This window comes from Dunckerocampus dactyliophorus, chromosome 21, assembly GCF_027744805.1.
Source record: "Dunckerocampus dactyliophorus isolate RoL2022-P2 chromosome 21, RoL_Ddac_1.1, whole genome shotgun sequence".
In the NCBI taxonomy this organism is placed as follows: domain Eukaryota; kingdom Metazoa; phylum Chordata; class Actinopteri; order Syngnathiformes; family Syngnathidae; genus Dunckerocampus; species Dunckerocampus dactyliophorus.
In genome coordinates this window covers 2,379,236-2,392,467 of record NC_072839.1, presented here as the reverse complement: position 1 = coordinate 2,392,467, position 13,232 = coordinate 2,379,236, and the positions used below count along the sequence as shown (strand labels likewise).

Sequence of the window (13,232 nt, the reverse complement as noted above, 5' to 3'; positions counted from 1 at the left end):
ACCCGAATGAAAAATCCTTGCAAATCAGCCAAAAAGATGAGTAGAGGGAAAGTACAATTTCATTTACTGTAGCGGCCAAACTGCCATAGCACTGTTTAGACCAGGGGTGTCCAGACTTTCTCCACTGACGGCCATATACTGAAAAGTGAAAGGATGCAAGGGTCTATATAATCTTTGGACATTTAAAATGTCCAAAAATTCCCCAACCTAATTTTCCAAAAATTCATCCATCCATCATTTTTGTTTCAACTATCTATTTCAACTTTTATTTTTGTAAGTTTATTTCTCATAATTATGACTTTATTCCGATATTTGGACTTTATTCTTGTAACATAACTTTTTCCAAAAATTTACTTTACAAACTTTAGTCATTTTGTTTGTTTTTCATAATATTATGACTTTAAAAAAATGTCTTTTTTTTAATGTTCCAGCTTTATGCTTTAGGATGAACTTTTAAAAAAATATTTTCCAAACAAATGTTATTGTCATATAATCTTTATAATTTTTGTTTGCGTAATATTAGGACTTTATTCACATGATGTTATTTCCAAAATATTTTTCTTTTATTCCCATAATATTTTGACTTTATTTTCATAATATAACTTTCCCCAACCTCATATGTCAAAAATTCCAACTTTTTTGTTTAGTTTTTCATATATTGCTACTAAAATGACATTTCTCCTCTTTACTTTATTCTTGTAAAATGACCACTTTTTCTTGTTAGATTTCCACTTTTTTCTGTTAATTTTTTATTTTAATGTTGTAAAAATATTGTTCATTTTTCAATTTTTGCTGTTTTTAAAAAGTTTTATTAAATTATAATTTTAGAATGTGCCGCGGGCCAATAAAAACTCAGCTGCGGGACGCAATTGGCCCCTTGGCCTCACTTTGGACCCCCCTGCAAAGGGGGGACTTTATATTGTAAATGTCTTATTTTTTTATTTATTCTGTCTACTGCGTTGGGTAATAGGAGTGTAAATGTGACTATAGGGTTGTTATTTCATGTTTAGAGGCGTCTAATAATGTTAAAAAACATATTTAGAAGGTTGTAAACAGGTTTTCTATGCTCTAACTACGAAAATTTTCCATTTATAAATAAGGAATCCTACTTGGCGGAAATTCACTTTTCACGGTTGCGTCAGGCACCGATTAACCTCAATAAGCGAGGGATAACGCAACACCATAAACGACGCCAAGTCCCCGGACCGGAACCCAACTGCGGAAGGTGACTGACTGCGAGGTGTGTACGCGTTTGAAGCGATGTGTGTATTTGTTGACACTTGTACTTTCCTCCCAGCTGTCAGCAAGGTGAAGATTTGGCAGATCAGAGGTGTTTGTGCATCACGGCCTCAAGCTGTGCGGGGGAAAAATAAGCACATGCGTGGGTCTCTGCCTGTTCACCATGTGTGATGTGTCTGAGCGTATGAACACTGAGGGAGAGCAAGGACGATTTCAAGGGTGGGGTGGTTAGAGAGAGGAGATGCATCCTGGGGGGTTGTCAGCTTGTATGCCGTTCACCTGGGTGGAATTAGTTTGCTTTTGAAGCTACTAGGAAGCAAAGAGTGGAGGGATCATGTAGACCTAACGCCGGCTGTTTATTTGACTTGCCGCGGATCACATGACCGAGCTGTGTAACCGAAGTTGGACGAGGACTTGGAGTCCCGTCAGCCTCCACTGGGGACAGATCTGTTCCAGTGTTTTCTTCTGGAAAATTCATTTCAGAACATGAGGTATCGTTGCAGTATTGAATGACACTCTCCAAACTTGGAGCTGCTGTGGTTTCATTGTGGCGAAACATCCTCATCCATTATCATCAGGCAGGTTTACACCAGCATATATTCATATTGTATTACTCTTCTACATAGGGGTGCATGATAATTATCAGGCCGATATGAGGGAATCATGACGTCCTACCGATAAACCCGATAAGTTTTTTTTTGTGGTCATTTCCCGTTGCTACTGCGTGGCACCGAGACAAATTACCGAGCTTCAGCGTGTCATCTTTATACGCACCAAGTACGATCAAGCTTGTGGAGCAGAGTTATGCACGTTTCCATTTTTGGTGCCATCAAAATTTGTCGTCATGCCCCGCCCACATCCTGTAGCGTAGGCTAGAATGCATCATGATTTGTCGTGGGCCATCTGTCTCGCCGCATCCGTGATGTTGATTTGGACTCACTTGGCCAAAATCCTTGGGAGTTTGTCAAAATGTGTGCCCAAATTTGGCCCAAAATGGCCGGTCCAAACAAAAATGACCAACTTCCTATTGAGTTTTTTTGTGGGTCCTATCATGACAGACATCTCCAATGGATTTGGTGACGATCAGTGACGATCATTTTAAGCAAAATATAGGGGGCGCTGTTAAGTGAGTTTTGGGGGGTTGTGTTCAGGAACCTTAAAATGCCAAATTTTTCACCGGCGTCTCACGTACTTGCAAACTTTGTTGTGTTTTTATGCAGGTTAAGGCACCCAAAAATGCAAGGGAATGCATGGAATATAAGGCCTTCTTTCGCTAGGCCCTAAAAAACTGTAAAGGCAATTTTCAAGTAATTGTTGAACTTTTTTGAGGGCCTTAACGTGTATGAAAACTCACCAAAATTTGCAAGTGCGTCAGGTTAGGTGAAAAATGTGTTATTTCAGGGGTCCCGGACACACCAAACCCCCAAAACTCATTCAATAGTGCCCCCTTTTGAACTTTTGAAAAAATTATCCCCTGCCACCAGTTTCACAGAACGTCATGAAATTCGGTGGCAACATCGATCATGACAGGATGCACAAAAAAGTCTCAAGAACCCATGTTCCGTAACAAACAGGAAGTCGGCCATTTTGTTTTCTAGCTGAAAACCAGGGGTTGTATTTCAGTGAACTGGTCCGCTTTGGCGCTTTGACCAAATAAACCCAAATGAAAAACACGCATAGGAGACAGATGGGCGGTGTTCCATGTTCCATAAGAAGTGGGCGGGGCATGGCAACAAACTGTGACCCGTCAGACAATTCGCCACTAAACTGTAAACGTTAATAACTCAGTTCCGCAAGGTCACATCTTCATTCATTCACGGTCTCGGTTCTTGTTTACCCCAGAGGTGTTTGTGTAAGTTCTTCCACACCAAAGCCATCCAAGCAGGCCTTGATGGATGCTTTGAGCACTGGGGCGCAATCGTGCTGGAACAGAAAAGCACCTTCCACAAATTACACAAAACAAGCCAATAATTGTCAAAAATGTCTCATGAAAAGGAAGATTTCAGCATGATTGAAGGTTCTGGATTGATTAAACGATGAAGACTTGCGTCTGTGTAGCGGAGCTTTGTCACAGAAGGACTGAGAGAAAACGTGCGGCGTATTCCAATCAGCTCTACGTGTGCACACCCAGGCACGCTAATTATGTATTACGGGTGTTAATGAGCCGTGTCTTTGATTGCCAAACATTAGCTCGCCGCTGTCTCTGAGCTTATCAGACTTTTATTGGCTCCATCTTGCACACTGCTGCATCTGTCAGACGTGTGCAAAACAAACGTAACATTGGAGTAGTGTGTGTGTGTGTGTGTGTGTGTGTGTGTGTGTGTGTGTGTGTGTGTGTGTGTGTGTTCATCTGTACGACCACTTAATTAGGTAAACTTGTCACTGGAGTGACTTTTTTTGGCCTCAAGTGATATCAATTTACCAAAATGTTTCTGGTTCTTACTGTAATTCAAAGAGAATCGCAAGGACTTTGCTGCCTGACGTTGATCAAACAAGGCCTGCAAACGCGAGACAGTGAAGGGTTTTCTGGGCAAAGAAACCCCAGCAAGGGCTTCAACTTCTGACAGTCATTAAGGCGTCAGAAAAACCACAGTTGGTTTCCAAAGCCAAGTCGCCGTGTTTGTTTTTCACATTCACGCCAGAGAAGTCGAACAGCCATTTCATGACACATCTTCAAAAAGGATCTTCTTCGCAAGCAACGCCTGCAGACCCAAAGATAAACGTTTCCAGATACGACGGCCGGATGACGCGTCAGCGGACAATATTGCAGGCGGTTACGTAACAGCATAGCGAGCTAACGCCTAATGAAGGGTCTTTCACACCTGCTCGTTTATTGTGCTTGCCTCCGTCTCTGGTTAGCTCACACCTGATCCCAGGTCAGTTCCCAGCGAGAATTGTGAAACATGAAACCTTCCTTTCTGTTTGCGTCAAAAATGTTTAGTGTCAAAAGTGAGAACAGCCCTCACATTTCAGCATCCATCCATCCATCTTCTATGCACCTTATCCTCACTAGAGTCGCGGGCATGCTGGAGCCTATCCCAGCAGACTTTGGGCGAGAGGCGGGGTACAGTGTGCCACGGTGTGTTTATTTGTTTCAAACATGTTTACCAAGTTACACTGAGGAACATCCCATAGTTACGCAATTCAACATGTCCAAGAAGGAGTAGGAAACGGCACAGCTGATTTAATTATTTTAAATTATTATATATATTCTTATATGTTATTTATATTATGTATATTGATTCCAATATTTGTATTTTAAAAAAAGTAATTATAATTTGGGTGTTTATATTTTGTCATTAAAAAGTTTGAAAAAGTTTTTTCTAATTGAAGAGAAAAGAATAGAGAATGCTGAAAGAATAAAAAATATATACATTTTAATCAATATATGAATTATATATGTACTGTATATACTGTATGCTATAAAGGAAAAAAGCATGAAAGATGTAAAGGTTAAAAAAATACAAATTTATTTAATATTATATAAATTATGTAAATTATGACATAATTATATCATAGTAGTAAAATAAATAAGTTACGTAAGTGTAAATGAATAAAAAAGATTTTAGAAATAATAGAAAAATTTAAGTTAGACAGTATATTTATTTTTCTAAATAAGTTAGTATTTAAAAATCATTTATTTCATGAAATATATTTTGTAATTATATAATTATGTAATAATCACACATTTTCTAACTGCAAATTTTTTTAATTAATTTCTAAAATCTGTTTTTATTCATTTACACTTATGTAATGTTTTGTTTTTATTTTCTTTGCATCTTTAATGTCTTTATTTTTAATTTCATAATTATATAATTATGTAATACCTTGAAAATATAACTATAATTTGTAATAATAAATTAAATGGAATAGCAAATGAAATACATTCAATTAAGTTAATTATTACAGGTTGTAAATCGTATTTCAAATCAGGGGTTGCGGGAAAAAAAAGTCTGCCGGGAGGCCATGTTGGAATCGTTCAGCCTTGTCGGACCTTTACCCTTTGTATATTCTTGAAGGCAAAGTCAAGAAAAACCCAAACGGGCAGGCATTGGCGTCAGGCTGGATTCCCTAAACGACGATGAAGCTATTCTTAGCTGCCGGTCTGTGTTCTGTGCTTGTCTAACATCAAGTAGATTTTCCAATTGAGAGCCAACAGATCCGGATGTTAAGTCACGTTGATGTTGAAAAGACGTCTCGCCTCCCTTTCATCACAACGGACTCTCATCTTGCTGTAATTGCGCCGGTGCTAAATCACGAGCGCCGCCAGGACGGCTTTATTAAAGGCCAACGAGGGCCACTCCCCCTTTGCTTCAAAGCCTACGTTACGTTGCTGAAGTATACTTTGTAGTGCTGACTCACAGCAGTGTTTTCATGTGAGTGCCCGATGAAAGATTAATCGTATTGATTGATGACAGATGCTCTCGTTGCAGCTTTAAAACAGAGGATACCCCAAATGGATTCCCTGGGGCATTTTTATGCCTTCAGCATTTTCATGCCATGCACTAAATAAAGGCAGTGATTATTGTTATTTTTGCTCCGCTGGCAGGACGTTGGACTTTCAACCCTGAAATTTCCTTTGTGGACTTTGTTTTTGGCACGTTGGAGTGAGTGATCCAGGCGACATCCACGTGAGAAAGTGCAGATGGTCACTCTTGTTGCAAATAATGTGTGACTCATGTAGTCGCTGAAGCTGAAGGCCTCAGCGCCAAGCGACTCATCGTCAGCTGCCAGCTGAAACTGGAGCGCCAGCAGAGCCGCGTTCGGCGCACGTTGAATCTTGTTGTAGCGGCCAAATGGACCTTTCTTCGCTAGCAAAAGGTTGCAGAGGTGACAAAGTACAGAAAAAAAACACACTTTGCAAAAACTAAGGGGGTGGTGTGGCACACAATAGAAGACAGTGTGGCATCAAGAGTGTGGCGAGCAGCAGGCTAACAAAGGCCTGATGATGATGCGTTGCAGGGGTGCAGCGGGTGTCTCCGCGCCAGGGACTCCATAAAATGCACCTCAACAGAGAGAATCACAGACAGAATCATGACAGGCCTCACATGCCCACGTACATCAGGGTTCACCTAGTCGATGGCTGTCATCTTCATCATACACAACACTTTTTATCCAAGTTTGACCTTTTGGAGTCGAGTTACTCAAGTTGTGTGTCGCTTAGCAAGTCACCAAGGCTCCTCCTGCAGCCTAGAATCCAGGAACTCCAATCAAGGCACTGCAACCACTGCGGCTGTTAAACAACAGTAAAGCTGCAAACAGCGTTGAACGAGCCCAATTGAGCACACCAAAAACATTATAACATTATCAGCCACCTGAAACGCCACCGCCGCGGCGTTTTAAACGTGCAAAAGGTTTGCCAGAGACCTCTGTGTCGTCACACCGGCTGCTCGGAGCGTGTGCCCGGATACAGTGCACCTTGCTGGGCCACAGCACCATGGCTCCCTCCACTCTCTACTCCGGTTCTCCTGACTTCCGTAGCGGCACACCGGCTGCTCGGAGTGTGCCTGAATACAGTGCACTTTGCTGGGCCACAGCACCATGGCTCCCTCCCCTCTCTACTCTGGTTCTCCTGATAGTAGTGATGTGCTAGTAATGTCTTGATAGCTACAGCTACAGTTGGTCAAATCCTAATATGTTCGAGTCCTTCTGTGTGCACAAACTACAGTTAAATCGAAATAAAGTTATCGCTACCATATCGGCCTTGAGCAGCACAAAGTTAGTAGTATCGGTTTGGAAAAAATGTCGTGCATCCCACTGCAAATGTCATTGTGTGATCATCCAGCTAGCTAAGTCAGTGCTAATGCTACGTGGATGTTAGCATGAACAACAGCTGTGTGTCCGCCTTTCCTTTGTGCGCTTTCAGTTGTGTGATCAGTATTGATCCGTGAGAGCTTAGGCCTGTGGGCAAATGTATCTACATGCCACGTATCTGTGTGTGTGTGTGTGTGTGTGTGTGTGTGTCTGGATGGATGACCCATAAATCGCAGTCTGTGGGTCCTTTGCCACAATGCAACAAAAGGACACGCAGATGATGACTAATGGACGCGCATTACGTGTGTCTTGTGACACGTGGCCATTTCTCCGTGGAACCTCTTCTTCTTTTCTCCCTAAAAATATATCTTGAAGGAGAAATGTGTACGTTGCCTAACTTTTTTTTTTCTTTTAAGAAAAAGTGTTGACTAGCGATGTGCGGATCGATACTGAAATGTCCATACTTCCGATACCAGCTCCTCATGCCCTAAAATCGATCCTCAAATCTAATATCGATGCTTTTGATACTTCAGTCATTTGAGGTCATGTTTGTCTCAAACGTTCGTTGAAAGGATGACTGATCGTAAACGGCGCCAAGTGTGAATTGTGTCTAAAGTTTTAAATACGGTACTATAGTAGTGCTTAATTATTTATTTGATTTTTTTTGTTTCATTGGTTAAAATACCATTATGACATATTTTATGATTCAGTCATCTGTTTGTTCTGTAATTGTATGTTAGCTTGGCTATCAATATACTTCAGTGTTTAAAATCTAATTATAAAATCATTAGTTTATTGAAATGATTGATTTATTGTAATTTAATTAATTTATTCAATGCCATGTATTCTTTATGCTATGATATGAAATACACTACTTTTTAAAATTTACCGGACACACGCGGTGAATCAAGTATCGGTAACAGATCTGTATCCCCAATACCAGCCGTATTATTATTCAGTGTCGAAGCAGTGGTATCGCGCATCACTAGTGTTGTCACAGCATGCGCTGGTGTTGAAGAGTGGGGAAAGGCTGCCCTCTAGTGTCGTCTGTGAGAATTACTACTCTAAAAGAACACCATTATTATGTCTGTTGATGATATTTTATTGCGGGAATGTTGAGGCACTCTCACCAATGTCTGTATGCCCAAAAATTATTTTAAATATTTCATGACCAATGATATTTAATACAAATATTTTTTTTATTTTATAGTCTGTTTATAATTATTAAAAATATAAAAATATATCTAATTATTATAACAGAATGCTTGATTTGTTACTTTAGCGATTTGTTGTAATATATCAGGGTTGCTGTCTGAAAAGCATGAATGCTAACTGCTGTCCATGCACACCAGAAGATGTAAAAAACAATCCCAGTAAATTGCCATCTTTCCCATTGCAGGTTATGGACACACTATCCAAGCTTTCCCACACATTAACCGCACAGGAAAGTGGAATCAGGTACGTGCGACAAGTTGTGTTATTTTAAGGTTAAAGATGAAATTGAATGGATTAAAATGGCAAAAAAAAAATGATGCGCTCCTTGTTTGCAAGGCCTTTTCCCACAGAAGAAAGCGTTGAAGACGAGGATATCTACAACCACCTGGAAGACCTGATCGAGTATGTAAACTGACTATTTTACACTATGCTGCTGTGGTTTCAGCCTCGGTTGTTGTTTTTGGTCGTTAGCAGGCACGCAACATGACTTATTGATAGAGCTCTGAAAGTCTCTGGTCTGGGGGCATTTATTAGTCTCCCTCCTACGAGCCCATTCTGTGGCGTTTGTTCCCTGGGTGTTGACTGGAAGGCAGCCACTGCCTGCAGGGCTGTCAGCACCACCTCACCACGCACGCTCTTTTCCACCACAAGGCTTGAGAAGCTTGTGGTTGGACCGTCGGCTCACCGCTCAGCTTGCCTGCATTCTCACGCTGTCATTTCCCACTCATGATCCTAAATGCATCTAAAAACATTCCACATTTGTGGCAATTGGAGCGTCTCAAACTCCGTTTCGATCAGCTGGAGGTATTACCCGAGTACAGTATGCCCACAGTCAGCCGTCTGTACAAAATGTATTGTATTATGTATTATTGGAAACTATGAACTATTAATAATAAGAATAATATAGTAAAAAAGGAAACCAGATGTTAAAAAGTAAAGAGTAGAAAAAGAGTTGTCTTGTCTACTTTTACAACCACTGAGGAAGTGTTGTTCCCCACTGAAGACAAACATTTGTACTGGTTTTTGAAACCCGCGCATCCAAAACCACAGCTGAAGCGCATCAGGCGTGTGATGTGCGAGCGCTGTGTCATGTGTTGTGCAGCGAGAACGGTGTGGAGGACGAGGAGGACCTGTATGACTGCGTGTACGATGACGAAAACGGCGGTGAAGTCTACGAGGACCTGATGAAAACGGAAGCTCTTGCTCCCCCGGTCAGTCCTCTTTCTTGCGTCACTCAGACGTCACTCCTACATGGCGTGACTTCAGCGCATGACACACCGTGTGTGTGTGTGTGTGTGTGTGTGTGTAGGTGTTCCAGAAACAAGCAGAGATAGACATCAGGAGTTGCTGTTTGACAGAAATCAAGCAGACCGAGGAGAAATTTACCGACACCCTGGACTCCATAGAGAAGGTACACGCCCACTCATTCATGTTTTGCTGCAGTGGTGTGCACACTGCGGCCCAGGGGCCATTTGCGGCCTACAGTTCCTTTTTATTGGCCCGCGGCATGTAGCAGAAATAAAATTTAACGAAACAAAAACAGCGAAAATGGGAGAAATGGAGTGAAAAGGGAAAAGTTGATACGAATAACACAAAACTTTGTCTAGTATGTCAGCTGGGATAGGCTCCAGCATGCCCCCGCGACCCTAATGAGGATGAAGCAGTATAGAAAATGGATGGCTGGACTATACTGTGTTTATATACAGTCATCACTCGTTCAGTGCAGTTTTTAACATGATTAGAGCCCTCTAAACAGGAAATAACACCCCTATAGTCACCTTTACACTCCTATTACCCAATATAGTGGACATAATAAGAGAAAAATAAACATAAGGCATGATGCAGACTCACATAAGTTAGCATTGGGAAGAGTTCCATGTTTTCTTCTTTTTTGTTTTTTTTTACTTTCGGCGTTTCTTGCAGTGGCTAATGTAACATTACTGACACCTAGTGACCAGTGTAGATTACTACATATCATCACAATGTGTTTGGCTGCGTATTCTGGATGCCTTTTATATTTGTATTTTACTCCATTTAGCCACTTTCATGCTTGGAAATGCTTCATTTAAGCAAAAAATATGGAAAATTCGCTTAAAAGTGCATATTTTATTTATTTACTTTTAAATTAACAGGTAGTAGTCAACCACAAAACAGCGATGAATAGATTTTAAATAATCGTGGTCGACTGAAGCCTCAAAATTTGAAAACTTTTTTATAGCCTTTTTTTTAATAAAAAAATATAAATGTATTTTTTAAATTGAATTGTAATTTCATGTATATTTTTTTTCAGAAATTTTTATTTTAGGTTTATTTATTTTTTTTATTCAATTTAATTTAATTTTATGTTATAGTAACCTTGAGCGTTAGCTCCAACTCTTGTATTGGATGTTATTATTCTAAAAAAAAGAAATAAAAATGCATTAAAGACATACTTAGTCGTATATATATACATATATATATTATCAATTATATTTAGATGGACAAAAATACAATTAAAATTTTAAATAAATGTGATGTGTCTATATATACAGTATATATTCTATTTTATTTTGTCGACATAAACAGATGTGTCAATTTTATATATATTAAATATATTTTATGTGTGTCAATTGTCTCCGTTTCATCTACATATGTATCATAGACACTCTCTATCATAAAAAAACAATAAAAAAATGTGTTTATGTATGTATTTATATCTAATAACGTCCAATACAAGAGGTGGATCCAACAGTGAAAGTTACTATGACTGCGTTGCGCCGTTTCTATTATTGTGAAGGAGGGGATAAACCCAAACCTATTTCTACCTCTCACAGTGCCAATCAAAAGTGAGCTTCGTTATCATTATCATCCTTCTTCCGGTTGTACTGGACGTGTTCCTTTAAAGCGGATGAGAGGCTTCCATCTTGTTTTAACGAACTTCGTGAGCACTGACACAAAAAGACCTTCAGGAAAGAAAAAGAAAAGGTTCCTTCCATCCAGCAGGATGGCGGGCGTCTTCGTCTTCTTCCAGTCCTGTTTATGTTGAAAGTGTGGAAAAAGCCGGAGCTTGATTTCCCCGCGGAGTCCGCCGCTGGATGACTTTCAATATGAAGCGGATGCTGCAATTTAGCACGCGCTCGCCCGCTTCTTTGAGGTGGAGAGGTGGCGACGGGGGTACGGGAGCTCCCCCCCCCCGAGAAGAAATCATTAAATTGCAAACGCTGAACATGAGATTATTGTGGTGACCCAGACGGTGCTCCTTGTTTTCGCTGATGGCAGCGACTTTGCAACTTGGCCGCGTGCGCCATAATGACCTCCTTGCAAAATGACTTTCCCGCTCATATTCCAGAGGGACGGGATGGATTCTCACGCTTTTCTCTTCTCTGCCACAGAACTTTATGACGCCTCTCACCGTCTTTTTATCCTCGGCCGAGATGGAGAAAGTCTTTGTCAATATACCGGTAAGTCGTCATTTTGAGTCCGTGTCGTCAACGAGTCCTTTTGCTGAGCACCGAACCCAACCGCACTGCATGATATCAGCACTTTTCACCCAACATCATGTGACAACTTGATTTTGTTTTCTTTGTTTCTCATGACAAACATTTTTCCTTGAATATTTCAACTCTATGCTACTAAAATGACGTGATTTTTCTCATCATATTACGAGTTTATGGACTTTTTTCTTATTAGAATACGACTTTCCTTTCCTGATATTTTGATTTTATTCTTGTAAAATAACAGATTTTTCCCCCCATTTCTACTGTTGTACCGGTATTTCAACTTTTCTTCTCGTAATAACTTTATTCCCATAATGTCACATTTTCCTCGACCTAATTTTCCAAAATGTTATCATTTTTTTTAATATCACAACTTAATATTCAATATTTCAACTCTATGTAATTATTAAAGATATTTTTCTCATAATATATAACAATGAATGACTTTTTTTTGTAATTTTTACTTTTTTTGTAATTTAAAAAAAAAATTAATTTCTGCTGTTTTTTCATTTAATTTCCCAACTATGTTAGTACTTTCTTCTTGCACATTTTCTCTTTGAAAGTATGACTTCATTCCCATAACAGTTTGACTTTATTTTTGTAATATTATAGCTTTTTTCGGAACCTAATTTTCCAAAAATTATAACTTTATTCATAGATTTTTAATTTTTTTTTATTTTTTCATAATATTACAACTTGAAAAATAATTTTATATTTCAACTCTATGCTACTAAAATGACTGTTTCCTCATAATGTTCCAAGTTGTCTTAAAATTGTGATTATTCCCATAATGTTGTCACCTTTTTCCAAACCTAATGTCACGCTCTGCTTGACAGCTCTTATTTTTTGTGTTGATTTTCTTTATTTCCTATTTTAAGCTCTTATTTTGTATGTCCATCGCCTGTGTTGCACCATTGCTAGCAACTTTACTCTCTCTTGGTAACAGCTTGAGCGCTCCTTTGCATTCACTTCTGTTGATTTCCTCTCGGTGCGTTCGTTATTTTGTCTCTTTTTGTTCCTTCATTCTCGTGGCAGTGATTGTTTGCACCTGCCTGCGCCTCTCATGAAAGACTTTTACCTGCACTTCGACTTCGACTGTCTCTGCATCCTGGGGTCACGACCTTGCCAAAATGTGACACTTCCGTTTCCAAAAATGACAGCCTTCTTTTGTTTGGTTTGTTTCTCATAATGTTACGACTTAAAATATTTTTTCTTTAACGCTATAACGCTAAGCTACTAAAATTACATGACTTCTCCTCATATTATGAATTCTCATAAAATTGAGAATGAGACTTCTCTTAAAATTTTGACTTCATTCTCATAATTGTGATTTTTTCTCCACCCCCCCAACTATTTCAACTTTCTTATGCTAAATTTTGAAATAATGACTTTCCATAACTATCACTTTTCCCCCAATGTTTGTCATAAAACAACTTCAGTGTTTCCTTCTTTAATATTTCAGCTCTATGCAACTAAAGATTTTTTTCTCCTAATATATGACAAGTTTATTCTCTTCAAATGTAAACTTTTTCCACAGGAGAATTGTTT

General features: G+C 39.3%; 1 protein-coding gene across 2 annotated transcripts in view; it reads left to right on the top strand.

The window, feature by feature from the left end:
• The window catches only part of LOC129173926 (guanine nucleotide exchange factor VAV3), an 80,714-nt gene that overhangs the window by 29,072 nt on the left and 38,410 nt on the right, over positions 1-13,232 (top strand). For both annotated transcript variants that reach the window (XM_054765296.1, XM_054765295.1), the window contains exons 3-7: positions 8,393-8,451; positions 8,545-8,610; positions 9,311-9,419; positions 9,518-9,619; positions 11,580-11,648. In XM_054765296.1, the coding sequence (XP_054621271.1) occupies positions 8,393-8,451; positions 8,545-8,610; positions 9,311-9,419; positions 9,518-9,619; positions 11,580-11,648 (405 nt within the window). The remainder of the gene's footprint in view (positions 1-8,392; positions 8,452-8,544; positions 8,611-9,310; positions 9,420-9,517; positions 9,620-11,579; positions 11,649-13,232) is intronic.